General features: G+C 32.9%; 1 protein-coding gene across 1 annotated transcript in view; it reads right to left on the bottom strand.

Annotated features, from left to right (window-relative positions):
• LOC110038853 (protein CHROMATIN REMODELING 5) overlaps positions 1-16,320 on the bottom strand; it is a 41,273-nt gene extending 24,953 nt beyond the window's left edge. Inside the window, exons 1-10 of the mRNA XM_020743771.1 lie at positions 15,935-16,320; positions 14,528-15,278; positions 14,313-14,380; positions 13,325-13,768; positions 12,887-13,111; positions 12,670-12,753; positions 3,340-3,399; positions 3,138-3,241; positions 2,301-2,352; positions 932-995 (exon numbers count right to left, since the gene is read on the bottom strand). Of these exons, the coding sequence (XP_020599430.1) occupies positions 932-995; positions 2,301-2,352; positions 3,138-3,241; positions 3,340-3,399; positions 12,670-12,753; positions 12,887-13,111; positions 13,325-13,768; positions 14,313-14,380; positions 14,528-15,230 (1,804 nt within the window). The 5' untranslated portion in view covers positions 15,231-15,278; positions 15,935-16,320. The remainder of the gene's footprint in view (positions 1-931; positions 996-2,300; positions 2,353-3,137; positions 3,242-3,339; positions 3,400-12,669; positions 12,754-12,886; positions 13,112-13,324; positions 13,769-14,312; positions 14,381-14,527; positions 15,279-15,934) is intronic.
• Between the last annotated feature and the right edge of the window lie 1,486 nt (positions 16,321-17,806).

The following is a 17,806-nucleotide window of genomic DNA, read 5'->3' as shown; positions in this document are numbered from 1 at the left end:
TTGATTTCTTCCAATTTTTTCCTCGTCTTCTTTCCTGTGTCTAATTTCAATGCTATATAAGAAAACTCATAGGACCCCAAAAGAAGCGATTCTTTATAAGATTAACGAACAATAAGAGAAGAATCCACTAATCATCATCCTTCACTAAGAAATTAGCAACCAAAAATGTATCTACGCTTGATGAATCATGAAGTATTCTAGGGGGTGCCAATGAATTGACGCGGAAAACTTTTATATGTGTATAGTAGAAAAGTGTTCTGTTAATTCTAAGAAAAGAAAATCAATTAAGCAAAACTGCCAAAAATTCCAAGAGGTCGTCGTGGTTCTTAGAAGCATTAGAACAACCATAGTGATCTGACAAGAACAAAACAGATTGTGCATCCATTAGAAGTAAAACGAAAGCCAAGAACTTAATAAAAAGAAAAGCTAAGTTTAAAATCCCCCGAAGTCCAGAGACCATTTTAAGGGAAAAAAAAGGCGTAATTAGAGCTTAGCTTACCACCATCTTAGTGTCTAACAAATATGATACAAGTCTAACCCATATTAGTCCTTGAAAATTAAAACCTTCGTGTAATCAAATAAGTTGCATCATGCTAGCAAGAAGCTTAAAAAAGGAAAGTACTTAACTGTATAATAGCATCAAATTCAAAAAAAGCTAGTACTTCATATTCAAATGTAATAAAAGAAAAATAAAAGTACAAAAACCTCAAGTACACAGCCAATAAATAGGTTATTGTTGAAATTCACATGATAAAAGAATCAAACCATTGAAATCCCTATTCTCATTTGTTTCCTGTTAAGACCACCATTCCATTTTAAAAATGTAATTATCTCTACTGTTTTCTTTTATCTCAATAGTCATGTTGCAATCTATAATGCAAGCACAAGGCAAAATCTAAAATAAATACATTCTGCATCAGACGGTAAGAACCTTTGCTCTTTCTTCTCTGAAAGTCGACCAACTTTCCTTGCACGGTCATGGCCGCTTCACGAGCCTGTTAAAAGAAAAAAAAAATGAAACTGATTAACATTTATCAAATTTCAGGCACAACTGTAACGATAACTTACAAAAAATGAATCAATAAGAAGTTGACAAGTGAAATTTCAACAAAATTAAACTCAATATTACTTTCCAACACCAAAATGTTCAACAAAGCCTTCATATAAAAACAAAATGTCCAAGAAATTCTCGCATAGCAAACTAAGCACTTAGGCCCTTTACTGGGCTTCTAATAGAACAATGCTGAAAAAGTAAGATATTATGAAATAACCACACTGCAAATAATAAAAAAGATAAAAAAAACCACAATGCCAATGAATCTCAGTTATAAAGCTTAAAGGGAAAAAAACATTTTTTTGTCTTATACCTTAATTATGTATTGTAAAAATAGACAGTTTGAAAAAGATAATCATTACATAGAAAAATAGACTTAATATATTAGCGAAATGATAAATAAATAAATAAATAAAGCTGTGTATATGTGTGTGTCATTTTCACTTCATTTACATGTTACGCGAGATGTAAACACATGCAAGAAATATACAAGCTGAGCCAATATCAAGTTTCTTTCAAACACCTGGTATATCTGTCCAATTAACTAGCTACTACTTCTAGGAGGCAACAAGGTTTACTTATGATTCACTGGCCAACAAACACAGCACTTACAGCCACTACTAAGCTGCAGCTTGGGAAACGGATATATCTTTAAGATTGGGTGCAATGTATATCATTCAAACTCCTAAATTTGACGGAAAAAGGAGGAATAAGATTAGTTATTTCCTCTCTGCAATTTTAATCTCTTTTCCTCTCATCTATAAGACTCCAATATGAGCAAAAGAAAGTGAATCAAAACCATTCAAGCATCTTTGAACTTCTGTCTGTTTTTTCCAACACAACTACTCATATTAAACCAAATTTTCACTCCACTAGCTCCATCCCATCATCCAATCCTCCCAAAAAGTTCCCATCATCCATCGCTCGCCTCATTCCCTTAAAAAGTTCTCATTCACACTAATGTTTGCATTACTGCCCTTCAACACATTGACCATAAAACATTTTTGCCCAACATTTGCTTAGCTTCCCTTCAAAACCATCACCATAAAACCTTGTTGCGTTTTTGACATTGACCAGATAATGGCATCAACGAATTACAATGGCGATTAAATCAATTAAGCCCATGACCATGACCGGGTCAGTTTTTAGGCATCTTTATAGCACAAAACCAAAATTTATAAAGTAAAACTTAGCATCTATGGAAATGAAACTTATTCCAGGTATCACTTATAAAAATAAATGTTACCTTAAATTCATCAATGCTATCTTGAGCAAATGCAATATCTGTATCTTTTTCCCTGAAATATCCAATCATAAGATACCAAATATGTTACAAAAATTGCACAGACGAAGTGAAACATGTATGAATGCTGCCATACTCCTGCACAAACGATTTGACATTAAATATGCTAACATGCAGAGATTTAGTAAACTGATTAGAAAGGCAGGCATCTCAGTAAAAAAAATCTAAGAGAAAATTAAATCCAAAAAATTGCTCTGACAAGCGTCAATGACATATATGTCAGCTATTCTCTTTTTCAAAATATGAAAAGCTGTTCTATTTTTCAAAACAAAGGATCATCGTTTTGTTTATTCAGGAAAAATAATGTGTATTGCAAACAACCAAAAAAGATATTCCTTTGAGAAGCCAACCAAAAAAAAAGGTGGCGCACTAGTTATACCGCAATGTCAAGTGAAAAAAAGATATATAATCAGAAACATATTATATAAGCAACTTAGCAAGAAAAAACAGAGTATAATATTCTGCAAAGAAAAAAGGGTCCAAAATAATTACTTCCATTATGAAAATGAAACAAACTAATTGTGAATGATAAAATTTCAAAAGTTCTAAACGTTCAAAAAATAGAATCCCAAAAGAACTTTTCAAATCCAAGCAGGCTGCAAGTGCCTAGTTACGGTGTGTAATATATTTTATCATTTTACAAACACAATCGAAACTGTTGCTTATTAATACACAAATACCAAGTAAATCGCTGCATACATTTACAATCCAAAATGGTAATTGATTATAATAAATATTGCATTTACATTATCCGTCTAGACACGAGTGAATCAAGATTACCAGGTTGATTCAGCATATGGTAAACCTTGCCATTTGACTAAATATTCAGTTACTACATCATCATTTCCAGTTGTGCTGATTCTATAAGCAAAGATTCGCTCCACCTAGTCATAGCAAACCAAGTCCTCTGTCAGAGATAGCATGGAAATAAGGAATGGTTAAAAGATTGAGTTACAGTAGAATAAAACTAAAAAAGCAGAACCTGACTATACTGCTTGATTAGATCAAGCTCCATTTCTTTGCTAACATCATGAACCTCAGCCTGATACAGAAGAATATGATTTCTTACATTTCTTAAATAATAAAAATAAAAGGACATATTTATTGAGAAAGATAGTTAAATCAAACAAACTTAAGTAAACGGAGTTATGACAAAACATTATAAGCTCAAAACAAAAGTTATAAAAATAATTAGCAGAACAGCAGGTCAATAAAACAAAGGCTCAAAGGTATAAATGAATCCAACTTTGATTCACAATATGACAAATCTAAAAGGAGCAAAACCACATCAAAAGTAGGACAAAAGCCAGACAAATTCATGTATAAACAAATGGAATTAGCCTAGCCAGGAATGATGGCACCATCACATATCTATTGTTTTTCAGATTCCAATAAAACAAGTGGATTTTGTGCAGCTAGGGATGATAACATCATATCTACTAGCTAAAGATAAAAATCCCTAATTGCATAAAAAACATAAATTGAAATTCAAATATATCTGTGCAGCTAGAGATTAGAAAAAGACTAAAGGCTTAACTTAGTTGTAACCTAGAAAGGCCTATTATGCGGAGATTTTTGCGCAAAATCAATTGAAGAAATAATATAAACATCAACAAAAGGATCATTATACAATTTCATTGATTGTATAAGCCATGTGATCAAATATCACAAGAATTGACTCAATATGCATAAAAGATAAAAAGACTTACCAAGGAATCTAAAAGTTATTCAATATTGATTGCATAGAATGAGGATTGACCAAGTATTTTCCTATTTCAGTTGGATTTCATCAGTGATCGGCTTTAAGATTATATCTTTTTTGCTTTAATGACGGATGCTCTTACTGGACACTTGCAGGATGATGTACCTTGGTGTATGCTTTTCGTTGATGGTATCCTTCTTGTGGATAAGACTAAAACAAGGGTTCATGAAAAACTTGAATTATGGAAGTCTACATCGGAGTCTAAAGACCTTCATTTGAGTAGATCTAAAACTGAATACATGGAATGTTATTTTAGGTAATTTTAGTAGTAGTTTTTAGTAGTAGTTGCTCTAGTGACAGAGTTATAACTATGAGTGATCAAATCACTAAAAGGTGTGAATGTTTTAGATATATAGGGTCTATTGTCCAAAGTGATGGTTATATAGATAGGAATGTTATTAGTAGAATTTAGGTTGGTTGGTTGAAGTAGAGAAATACATCAGACCTATTTGTGTGATAGAAAAGTATCGTTTAGCTTTAAAGAAAAAGTTTATAAGACGGTGGTGAGATCGTGCAAAATGTTGGCAATTATTAAAAGAGAAACATAAAACAAAGTAAAGTGTTACTGAGATGAGAATGCTTAGGTCGATGAGTGGCATGACACTCAGGGACAAATGTGAAATGAATCTATTTGTGTATGGGTTGGTGTAGCCCTAGTGGCAGATAAAATTAGAGGAATTCGTTTTGGTCACTTTAAACGTCGACCATCTGATGATCTTGTTAGGAGAGTAGATGTTTTAGATTCTACTTATGTTAAGAAAGGCAAGATAGACCTAAAAAGACATATTTTATAAAAAATTATCTTAATTTATTATAATTAAATGAAAATATGACACTCCATAGGACAATGGAGAAAAAGGATTCATGTAGCGGACACTACTTGGTAGGATAATGCCACGACCTGGCCTAGAGCTTGGAATTAACTAAGACGGGAACAGACGATTAGACGGTGAAAATATAACTCTACCATTATATTTCTATTAGTAACAATTTAATATTCAAACAAATACATAAAAGTGCCACTAAAAAAACAATATAATTTAATAGGTAAAAATTTGTACCTTTCTGAATTCGTGTTGGAAACTCTTTTGAAGACCCACGAATCAACTTCGTTGCGTTCGACGCAACTTTGTCATTGCTACGGCGATCAGAGATCAAAAAGATGTATGATTTATCGCAAAACTCAATATGAAAGTGAGAGGAAGAAAATGAATGTCTCAAATAGCGTGAAATAGGATTTCATACTCACCGATTTCACCCCAGACCCTAGAAACTAGCCGATTAGTTGTTGTCGTGTGTTTGCGTAGAATCCCGACTACGACTACAGTGTTGGAGTCGCAGGTTCCCCTAGGGCCTAGAAGAACAACGTTGGAAAGGGAGGGAAACCCTTAATTTGCGTGAAAGAGGGGTTATCACTTACCAAAATCTCCTTGGAACTCAGAATCTTGCTCTACAGCTTCCCTGACTGTCACTTCCCAATATCTCCTTGGAACTCAGAATCTTGCTTTGCAGCTTCCCTGATTGTCGCTCGACCAGCCTGTTACAATGCATGTCGCAATTGTGGGTTGTGCTATCATCGCAACTCCTCACAGGAGCTTTTGCCGAGCGTTGCAGCTGCATAAGGGAGAATTTGAGACAGGGAAGGAGGGCATGTGACCAAACCGAGAGGAGAGAGGGTTCGAAGACAATGGAATGGAGAGTTCCCCCATTTGAAACCACCCGTGAAGTTATAACGCGGTAATGTCGATGGGAACAGTGAAAATGGGATTACATAAAGATTTAGGATAATTAAGGTTTTAATTAATTTAATTATGCTCATAACTTCAAATTTTTATCTCTCTCAATCTATTCATAATTAATATATAGTTTTTTATATCAAATTTGTTAATATTTCGTGTAAAATTTTATAAAATTAACTCAGTTGAAATATGAAGGATCAGAAATTTGAGATATATTTTAAGTTACAAAGATTTTTACCCAATCTCTCAAAAATGGATTATTACAGATAAAAGCTTGTTCTTGTTGTTGTTGTTGTTATCGAAAATATATGTTAAAGTTGGTAAATAAAGCTATGATTTAGCAATGCATGACATAAAAAGTAACATTGATAAAAAAAATATCAATCGTGATAGTACTAAATCAACGATCTCCATTAAGAGAGTGTGTGTGTATGTGTGTTTGTACTAAATGCTAATATAATTACAAAAAATATTCAGAGCCAATTTGTGTTGTTATTTGTAGATATCGTGGACTTGAAATGTAAGATTGAAGATTTTTTTTAAAATAAAAGATTGTGTATAATTAGATAAAATACTGAATAATATAATACAATTTTGGTAGAGGTAAAATTGAAATCACCAATCAATAATCCTCGGTAGGTGACATGTCCATAGACATGATAAGTGTAAGCAACTTAATCAATTTTACGAAAAAAGCAATAAAAATGAGGAGGTCATAAAACTCAAAATAGAGTGAGAAATAGTTACTTAAAAGAATAATAGTAATGGCATGCATTAAAAATAGATAATAAATTCTAACAGTAAACAACATTAAATTTGTGGTGACATGTATTTGTATTATGTAACTCACTTGTGAACTTAACTCCTATGTTCATTTGGGCTATAGTAAGATTTACATTTAACCGCCCTCACATTAATTTTTCATTAGTTCATCTTCATTATGTTTAAAATAAAGACTCAAATTTATCATTTCATTAACTTATTATTTTGTAATGTTATTTAAAAGTTTTAAGAAAATTGAAGGTGACTTTATATTCCTTAAAATTGAAACTTACTATTGCACTTTTCGAAATTGAATTTCAAGAATGAACTCAATTTTGTCTGATTTCTACAAAACAAAATCTTGAACACACTTTTGAAGGTGAGATCCAATCACTTTAAAAACTAAATTATATTGCTCTCCATTGTGCATTGCCACAACACCAAATCTCTTTTCTATACAACTTTATATTCACAAAAAGCTGCCTCATAATTATTTTAATTCAATCATTCTGTAATTCAGCCTTCTTTCTTTACTACACATTGTTTTTGACATTCACATTTCTATCGCATCTAACTAATTATTTTTATATTGTTGCATATTGAAATGCTATTAAAAGAGCATATCTAGGACACTTTGAAACATAAATAACAATTGCTACAAGCCTAGGACAACATGCTAGATAAACAGGAAAATGCTTTTAGCCATGGCAATGGCTTTCATTAAACTTCTAAAATCAGCATTATCTATAAAATAAAAAGCCAGAGAAGATTAAATTAATAGATATTAATTGCAACAAATCAACCATGCATAAACATAATAAACACACACAAAAATTAACTATTTCGATTTTGTTTGGCAATGTATTGTGTAGTGTTCTTTGGTATGAAATAAGCTCATGAGTACACTTACAAAGACGGACAAGATGATTATCATGAATGTCTCATGGACTTAAAAGGTGTATCCTACAATGCGTATAACCGCATATCTCCCACATAATATTGTAACATTTGAAGACATTAAAAACAAAGTAGCTAAAAAGTATTACCAAACGAAAGTTAATATTATTAGGAATGAGTTTCTATGGCTCATTTAAGTGGCATAGATCAGAATGTTTTATCCCGAAATAAAAAAAACAAAGCTACTAAAGAGCAGCAGCAATCATGCACTATGATCTTGGACTATAAAATTATCCAAACAAGCTCATCCGCTCTATCTTGGACTATAAAATTATCCAAACAAGCTCATCCACTCTAATAAAATACACTGACCAATCCTCAGCCACCAATTGCATTTTCATTCTATTTTCAACAAGGAAACATGTGTAATCTGGTAACGTGCCAATAAAAAATGGAAGAATATGAAGAATGAAAAAGAAAAAAACTCCACTGACATTAAAAAAAAAAACTTTCCTAACTTGTTGGAAAAAAATCAGCAGAAAGTATGATATTTTGCTTTTGTCATATCAAAAGGACCACATCGATCAAATTTGATCACAAAAATCATCACCCTAGTTCACTGCTTAAAACTGGACATTGCTTCATTACCGATTGGCATGTGTATCGCAAGTAAGAGGATATCTCAAACTAAATTATACTTGTTAACAAGACTTAAAAAAAAAAAACACTTGATCAGTGTTGATTTTAGTAATGTAAATGTCATCAGAAGTATGCTCAGGTCGATGGCTGATAAAAGTCTTGGTTTAGAGAATAAAATATTAATGAAAAGCACTTTTGTATCTTCATTTAAAGAAAATATTAATGAAGCAAAATCTAAGATGAAAAATGTCATCCATGTATGGTTTAAGCTAGGCTTGTTTAATCGAAGCCTAAGCAAAGTCATCTTATCTACATTGTATATCAACTTACAAACAGTTTTCAAAACTAGTTATTCATATTGAGCCAGCTATAGCACGGGTTAGGGTTGTAATCAAGCCAAGTATATCACGGAAAGGGCTTGGCTTGGTGGTTATATTATAAGTTGTTCATGTTCTGCTCGAACTCGAGCCGAACTTTCACATGTATATTTATACTCTCAAGCCAAACTTTCAAGGTTATGTTTATGCTTGGCTTGATTAAAATTTTTAAAAATCATACTTAGCTTATAGTTAACTTGTTTATATTAAAAAAATGACTATTTCAATGAGCTAATAAACAAGTAAAAATTCAAATGAGTACTTAGCTTTTCATACCAGGCTGTCAACAAATGATTTTAGAAATCTAAACAAATAAGCAATTAAATAAATTTTGAATTAATATCCAACTAGTTTACATCAATTAAATAATATAAATTATAAGCTAAAAGTATGTTATCTTACAATCAAATAATATAAATAAGTACTAACAAACTATAACATTAACATCAAGAAATAAGAAAATTTTGTATTAAACTATAATGCATTGCATATTGGTAATAACTAATAATATGTTACTATTAAATTTATTAAAGAAGTTCTAATTAATCTATTTTTATTTAAATAATATATGATATATCATTTCAGTTATATTCAAACATACTATAAAACATTTAACAAGTTAGTTGTTGAAAAATAAATAAGTTTATTCGTAAACATAAATAAATGATTTAGAGTGTGTTTAAATTTGGTTCATTTAACATTCAAGTTTTTAAAAAATATTCAAACCTACGCATTTAGCATTTACTAATGTGAACAAACTTGATCTAGAATTAAACGAGTCAATTTCAAGTTGGTCATTGAGCGCATTGGCTCATTTACAGACTAGGTCAGGGTTTATTAGAAGCAGCCCCAATTGTATGCAAAGTGATTGATTTGTTTTACAAAAAGTTATTGTTCAAAGTGATAATAACATTTTTTGAAATATAGACAGCATAATTGAAGTTCCTAGATTAAGAAACCAAATAACATAGTTGCATTCTAGAAAGTGATAAGCTTGGTCACGAGAAGCTATTCTAGATATCAAATTTTTTAAATCAATTTCAAAGCCATTAGTTATGGTTTGAAAAGTAAAACAGGTAGAAAATTATCCTAGATAGACCTTTAGTCATGTCCTAGATAGATCTTTACATCAATATAACTTAAGCCAAAATCCAACAAAAATAATAGAACCACAGATAAATCTTGATGACAACAAAAAAAGAGGAGTAAATAAAAGCTCATAATCAGCTGAGGAGATGAAGGGGCTCAATGAGAAACCAGAAAAAAAAAATAATGACCTAGTCAAATGACAGTAATAATCGCTAATGAATAGAGAAAATTGACTCAATAAAATATAGAGGAATAATGAGAGGAAGGTGAAGCCAAGGCTGCAAAAAAAAGAGAGACTGAAAGAAGAGATAGTGGAAGAAAGGGTTCAAGGTCATTGGAAAGTAACGATTAGGGGCGTCGCATGGTTGGTTCAAGGCAACATAACAGAAGCATTATTTTAAATGAATTCAAAAAAAGGACAATGATAAAAGAGGCAGAAATAGATGAAAAGGGCAGCAAAAACCAAGAGTTATGAAAAAAATGTTTTTTGTAGTACTAAGTGCAATAAAAATGGTTGCTCAATGTATAAAGTGTTCACCAGAGTAGAGGAAGCACTAAAAAAATGAAGTAGTAGTATATTTTGCATTTTATTTTAATTGAAGAATATTTTTAAATTAAAGCAAAATTGGTCGCATTAAATTATGTTGGTTAGCAACAATGCTTAGCCTAATGATAAACTAGCATTCTATATTATATATTCCATCGTTATTATCATCCATGCTATCTTTGCTATATTGGATTTGTGCCTCCCCATCAATGGTCTATCTTCTTGGATATCCTCTTCATATTCAAAATTTATCATTAAAAAATAGGTGCAAACACTTATATTTAGTTAACTTGGTTGCAATGTTATATACCTATTTCTCCAACTCTTTAGGTTTCCTCATATCACCCCACAAATATTATCACCACAAAAAGCCAATCCATTTTCAACCTAAATTAGCACCAATCTCTAAAATGAGGTAAGGCGCCACCTAATAAAATGAAAGCATAAGACAAAAGGCCAAATGGTGCATCCACAAGAGATACACAAGGTTCTACGGCCTTGCCACTCCAAGTGCCTAGGCAATCATTGACTCGTTATTAAATTATTAAAAATGCTAATATGTAGGGTTGTAAACAAGCCAAGCGTGTTCATACTCGTTTAATATTAATCCTGTCAGTGTGTTCTTATTCGACTCGTATTAAGGTTGAAATTGGCTCGTTTAAACTGATAAGAAAAATAAATGTAGAGTATTGTATTTGAATTGCAGCAATCCAGTGCAATAGAAGGTTAAGAACAACATGACCACATGTGTTATTGTAATTAAAACTTATATATAAATATATATATATATATATTATAACTATATATACAACTTGTTTATAATTCGAGCTTAAAAATTTTTTTTGTGTTCTGCTTGCTTGCTTAAAGTAAATTTCGAAAATGAGCTACTTAACAAGTCAAGCACAAAATGCTCACGAACAAAGAGCTTTTAATAGCTCTTCTCATATGATGAGAGTTGTAATTGAGATGATGAAAAACAAGAACATCAATGAAAGCATAGGATAGCAGAGGTACATATGATGAAAAATATGAAGGAGAGTCAAGTGATAGGAGAGAGATGAAAAAAAAAAACAGCCGTGAGAAATCCTAGGTTTTATTCGTGCAATAGAAGGTGTAAGATGATTTGGATCAAAGGTATAAAGCTAGATGGGACTGATGCTCTATCCATTGCATGTGATAAATGTACAAAGTCCATCCTAATCTAGGATCATGTCCAAAAAAAAATTTTATCAAGATGACTAGATATCAAAGTAGAGTACAATAGCATTATAATACACAATTTTTTGAGATCATTATGTGGTATTAGACAGAGCTCTATAACAAAACCTAGACTGTTGATAGGTTTTTGAAACAAGTAGCTTTGTATGACTTGTTTCAACATAAAAAATGACCGCATGTGGAGTAAGCTAAATAAAGATACAAAAATAAAAAAACTAACATCAGCAAGGACAAGATGACCAGATATCAAAGTAGAGTACAATAGCATTATAATACACAATTTTTTGAGATCATTATGTGGTATTAGACAGAGCTCTGTAACAAAACCTAGACTGTTCATAGGTTTTTGAAACAAGTAGCTTTATATGACTTGTTTCATCAAGATGACTAGATATCAAAGTAGAGTACAATAGCATTATAATACACAATTTTTTGAGATCATTATGTGGTATTAGACAGAGCTCTATAACAAAACCTAGACTGTTGATAGGTTTTTGAAACAAGTAGCTTTGTATGACTTGTTTCAACATAAAAAATGACCGCATGTGGAGTAAGCTAAATAAAGATACAAAAATAAAAAAACTAACATCAGCAAGGACAAGATGACCAGATATCAAAGTAGAGTACAATAGCATTATGATACACAATTTTTTGAGATCATTATGTGGTATTAGACAGAGCTCTGTAACAAAACCTAGACTGTTCATAGGTTTTTGAAACAAGTAGCTTTATATGACTTGTTTCAACAAGATGACTAGATATCAAAGTAGAGTACAATAGCATTATAATACACAATTTTTTGAGATCATTATGTGGTATTAGACAGAGCTCTATAACAAAACCTAGACTGTTGATGGGTTTTTGAAACAAGTAGCTTTGTATGACTTGTTTCAACATAAAAAATGACTGCATGTGGAGTATGCTAAATAAAGATACAAAAATAAAAAAACTAACATCAGCAAGGACAAGAAGTACGTATAGAACTGCATTGCTCAAGGGGCTTTGAACCTCTCCATGGTGGGAAGTTAAAGATAGTGCCACTACGCTATTGCTAATTAACTAAAATTACAATTTTAATTGATTGTGCCAAATAAGCTTTGCCAATTTTTGCAAAATAAAGACAATGCCAACAAAATAACAGATATTATGCCAATAATAACATATCAGGAATAAGATATTATTGCAAGCATTGTTTCATAATAGCCACATTGTGTACTCTTAATCCACTCATAACAACCAAGCAATGCATTTCAATTACGTATAATAGAAAAAGGTTAAATACCTCTTCACGTGATAGAGACCTTTTGTTGATTCGTTCTTCATTTGCCTTCTTCATATAATTTAAAACCTTTTTGAATCCAGTTAGCTGATATTCAAGGGTAAAGATTGAGTTTAATGAAACAGAAAAACAGATCAAAAAAGAAAGTAAGGGGTTGCAAGGTTACATAAGAAGAATGAAAATAATCAAGCTTTGCTTGAATTAAGTTCTAAATGCTTACATTTTGGAGATCAGAGAATGGCTTCCATTCACAATGTAAGTATGACTGTCCTTTCCATTTAATATAGAATTCAATGTCATTCCAATGAGGTTCTAATTCGAGCACTGCAGTCAGCACTGCAGGTAAAGTTGATCTATTGTTCTTTGCAGCTTCTTCAGCAATGCCTTTATTTTGGTGCCAGAGTACCCTCTCAATTGAATCCCCATCTTCTTCTTCAGCGTCTTCCTAAAAATTGTGATTATATAAATCACCTATTTGGTGAAATTTTTAGAGGAAGTAAAGGTAAACTGAAATGGGGAATTGCTGAATATGAGGCTTTGAATCAATTTCTTATTAGCCAAGGTTGTAAACATTAGATAGAAGTCACGTCATTATTACTTTCAAGAATACTGAGCCTAAAACTGAGAGCAGATAGGAGAAATACTTATCAATACACACCTTTTGGGGCTTGTTTTGCTTTTCTTCATCAATATCCTCACTTTCCTCACTTTCAACATAAGAAACCTTTCTCACTGACCTAACAGAATGTCGAACCTCATTTCTAGGAGAGCTCATACTAGCTGTTGTGGTAAATCCTCCACCAATCTTTTTATTACGTGACTGAGTTGCTCTCTTTATTTTTTGACCAAAGTATCCATCGCTATCCTCATCAGATTCTTCTTCAAAAGATTCAGCTTCTTCTGAAAAAGCTCTCCCCCTTTTCCGTTTATTGTATTGATTGGATTTGTATTCTTTAGTTGCCCTTGAACTTTGTCCCGTTTTTCTGCTTGCTCTTTGTCGTTTGATACTTGTGCATTCTATATCATCTTCATCTGAGAGATCAAAGTCATCATCTTCATCTGCATCATCATCCTCAAAATCATCACTCTCTGACAATTTAACCTGCATTTAATGAGGGAATATTTAGCAGCTTGAAATTTGTAATAGAGTAAATGTAGTTTAAAAAATAATAAAAAAACCATTGAACAAATTGAGATGCAAAGTAAAAACAAATTCTTAAAAAGGGCATTGAATTTCCTCCAAAAGCAAAAAGAACATGATCCATTCATTACTTACATTTTGAAATAGAGATTTAATCAATCAGCATAATAGGAGAGATGATTACCGTCCAGTCAAATATATGAACAGCATGGTAAGGCATTGAAACAACTAATAGGCTTACCATGAATAAACAATCTGCTTTAAATGCTCTCAAAATAAAAAAAAGTGATGCATTTGTAAAGTCCAACCATGATTTCTAGAAAATGCATGCATAAAGCTTAGGTTAAAACATAAGAAACAGAGCATGAAAAATAAAATGCAAAAATCTGATAGCAAGAATGTAACAAATAAAAAAGGGCAACGAAAATGAGCAATTGTGACGTAGTCAAATAATCTACCAAAACCCTAAAGTGCTCGTAATTAAAACATGATATCATTCATTAACCTTGCTCCTTGTGTGCCTACTTGCTTCATCAAAATCAGGCTCAAAATCAACATCATCAGGATCGTCTTCTGCAATAAGAAAGAAACAAATTATCATACATTTGTCAATGAGAAAAGAAACGAACAATGCCAGTGCAAATAAAGGAAAAATGAGCATTTTGTGGACGAAACCAAAATGATTATCTTTAAGTGCTAAAATAAGGATAAAAAACAAACCATCTCCTTCATTTTCTTCATCCTCTTCTTTATAATCCTCATCTTCATCATATTCATCATATCTTACAGCTTTTAAACTCTTAGAACTGTTTCTATTGGAAGAGGTGGACTTGGGTGGCAATCTTGAATTCGAGGTGCTAGGGTGGTTTACGCCTCGACCATGAAAAGAATCACTATGTTCTTCACCATCCTGCTCATAATAATCATCAGAAAGCATCTCATCTGCAGGTAAATCAGCTTGTCCTTTCTGCAAATGATCTCCACCTCTTTGATAATCTGAGTCTTCACAAGAATAGCCAATAGATTCTTCTTCGGCTTTCTTAAAGTCACAATCAGGCCCATCTTCAACATTCATAGAATCATAATTATCATCATTTGCACCCCACATTGGTTGGCAATCTTTCCAAAAGCTTGAACCCCAAGTACCAGCAGGATTTAATCTTCTTCCTGCCTTTCCCACACCATTCATGTCGCACATTTCACTCTGCTTCCTGCCAACATCATATGTCTCCTCCTCACTCCTGTACAGCCCAAGAGTATTTTTATCAACCTCCTTCTCAACAAAACTAGCATCCATATCTCTAGTTTGCGGAGAACAATAGGCTCCATCAACTTCAGCTTCACCTTCTTTCCCATTCAATTCGTGACTGGAATTCATGTTTTCATCAAAGTTCCTGAAGTAAGCCATCTCCTCCTCTGGCATGGAAATTTCTCCAAATCCACTAAAAACTACAATCCATACAAGCGATCACTGCAATGACAAAAAAAGCCGGAATAGATGTAAGACATTTTTGCCTCGCCAACAATGCAGATTTCTATAGGATAAAGTAAACGTTGAGAGAAGCATCGGACATCAATCCAATACCAAGAAGCACACAAAGCGTAGAAGAATACTAGTTCAGTCAAGAACAAAGAATCCTTCCTCCTAAGGAAGCCATTTTCGATGCAGTAGCCTAAAATCCAAAGCAAATGTAGACAGGTATAAAGCAAAAAGCTTTATATTGAAAATAATTACTTGTTATACAGAAAGCCAAAACCTAATACAAGCATAGCAGAATCCCCGCAAGGGACTAGAAAAGGAACCAGGAACGATCATGCCTGAACATAAGTAAATCAATCTAAAGCTAAAAAAAACCCAATCGCATAAACCCTAGCAAGAGGCGAAGTTCCGAGCCGATCAACTCAACACGATCGAATCGGGCGGCGGAAGGAGCAGATCGGCCAGGAAAAAGCATGGAAATCGATCCTCTATCCCCATACGGAAGCGCAAATGGATGCAAGAAGAAAAAACAGCATAAAAAACAATCAGAACCACACAACCCGATCAAATCAAGTAGCAAAGCTCACTGAGCGGGAAGCAGTGAAGACCACCAAACATGGACCGAATTCGAGGCGGGAGAGGCGTACCTAATGGAAGCAAGGGAAACGGATAATCATAGAAGGGAAGCCGCGATCACAGGAAGCGATCGAGCGTCGGCTTGGGGTGTTAAAATCGGAGGGGGTGTGTGGGAGATTTTTGAATTTTTGTCCGATGGCTTTACGTATAATTTCACGGGATTTCACAGCCTCCGGCGAGAAATCGACGGCAGCGGAGCGATTGGGATCGATCGGTTCGGGCTTCAGCCGCAAATCACCTGAACCAGGCCGTCGGCGGCAGAGGTTTCGGATTCACCAGCCTCTGGCGAGGGTCGGGGAGGAAAGAGGAGAGAGGCGCTTATCGAAATCGGAAGACGAAAATAAGGGGAAGATTACAGAGATGGGTTGTCTCTTATTTAGGTCGCTATTTACGTGCTAGCAGTTTATATAAGAGGTGTGGGCTTGTTTCTAATTAGCCCTTTTTTCCTTCCATTTAAGTTCTGCTTTTAATTTCTATGGTGGGGAAGGGATGTGAGATGGACTAATGGAAATTTGCCACGTGGAATGAAAATGAACGGTCCCGATGACCTTGTAGAGGTTGGATCATGCGTGCGCTGACGGTCCGGCCGGGATAAATCGAAATATATTATGAGAAATACTACATTATTTTGATAAACTTTCATATTCGGATTATTTAGCACTGGCATTTGAATAAAATTATCATGGATATTTGTTAGGCATGCCTCATATATCATAAATGATACAGATGCTGGAGCGGAGTGGAGCCCACGAGCGGAGTTGAGCGGAAGCATCTGTCCAATCGGAGGAGTTTCATTATTTGAGTTGTGGGAGCAGGGGCAAACCCCCGCGGTTTGGTACAGGGATAATTTAACTAATTACATATTGTACTATAAGGTTATATATATGTCATGTTTGTAACCGTAGGTAAGTCTGAGATTCTATATTCTGTATTTTGTACACTTTTAAGTCGCTGCTCTGCTCCCGATGATGTAGGCATCTTTGCCGAATCTCGTAAATCTTTATGTATTCTACCGGATTTCAAATTGGTGAAAATACTTTATATTTGAATATTGTTAATTTCAATCATTTTTTTTTCTACAATTTCAAATAATTATGGATTTACAAGGCATTCAGTTGCTGCTTAAGTTTTGATGAGAACCTTTATTTATAGACTAATAAAAATGTTTTTTTACATCTTCACACTGACGCGGGACTAAATAAACATTGACATGAATTTGTGATAGAGAATTTACATACATACCAGCCGATTTCTATATCATTACATATATAACACTTAAAATTTACGTTTTTACATTTATACCACCTAAATTTTTTATATCTCACAAAAAAATATATATCACTAATTTAATTTTAAAAATATGAAATACTTCTTTTTTATGTTGTGGATGTAAGAAATTAAAGTTTAAGTGTTAGATATGTAAATACATAATTATTTAGTGGTATGCATGTAAATCTTGTTTTTTATTTGATTTTGTTAATTGGTTGTTGAGAAAATTTTAGTTAGTAGCATAGAAATACTAATTAAATTTAAAATAGATTTTAATTATGCTTTCGTTATGTTAATGATATAAGATATTTAAAATGAAAATATAATTAATATATGAGTAGCAAGTCATCAGTAAAATTTAACAATTGACATAAATCTCGAAGCTAATAGCACCGATCTCGGGGCATGTTTGGGCACATAACTTTTAAACTTCAATTAAAAATTATACAGAATTTTGTTTTCAACGAACTTACTGTCAAACTGGCTTGCTTGATGAGATGACGACCGTCGAAATTGGTCCAATCTAAGTCCGCTTAAGCATATATCAAGTCATTAAAACACTTATAAATATTGTGTGGCTAATTGGAATGTCATATGGATTACAAATCTGACGA

The sequence above is a fragment of the Phalaenopsis equestris genome, unplaced genomic scaffold (genome assembly GCF_001263595.1).
Source record: "Phalaenopsis equestris unplaced genomic scaffold, ASM126359v1 Scaffold234162, whole genome shotgun sequence".
NCBI classification, from domain to species: domain Eukaryota; kingdom Viridiplantae; phylum Streptophyta; class Magnoliopsida; order Asparagales; family Orchidaceae; genus Phalaenopsis; species Phalaenopsis equestris.
Note: the sequence above shows the minus strand (reverse complement) of the source record. Positions and strands in the feature narration are given on the sequence as shown.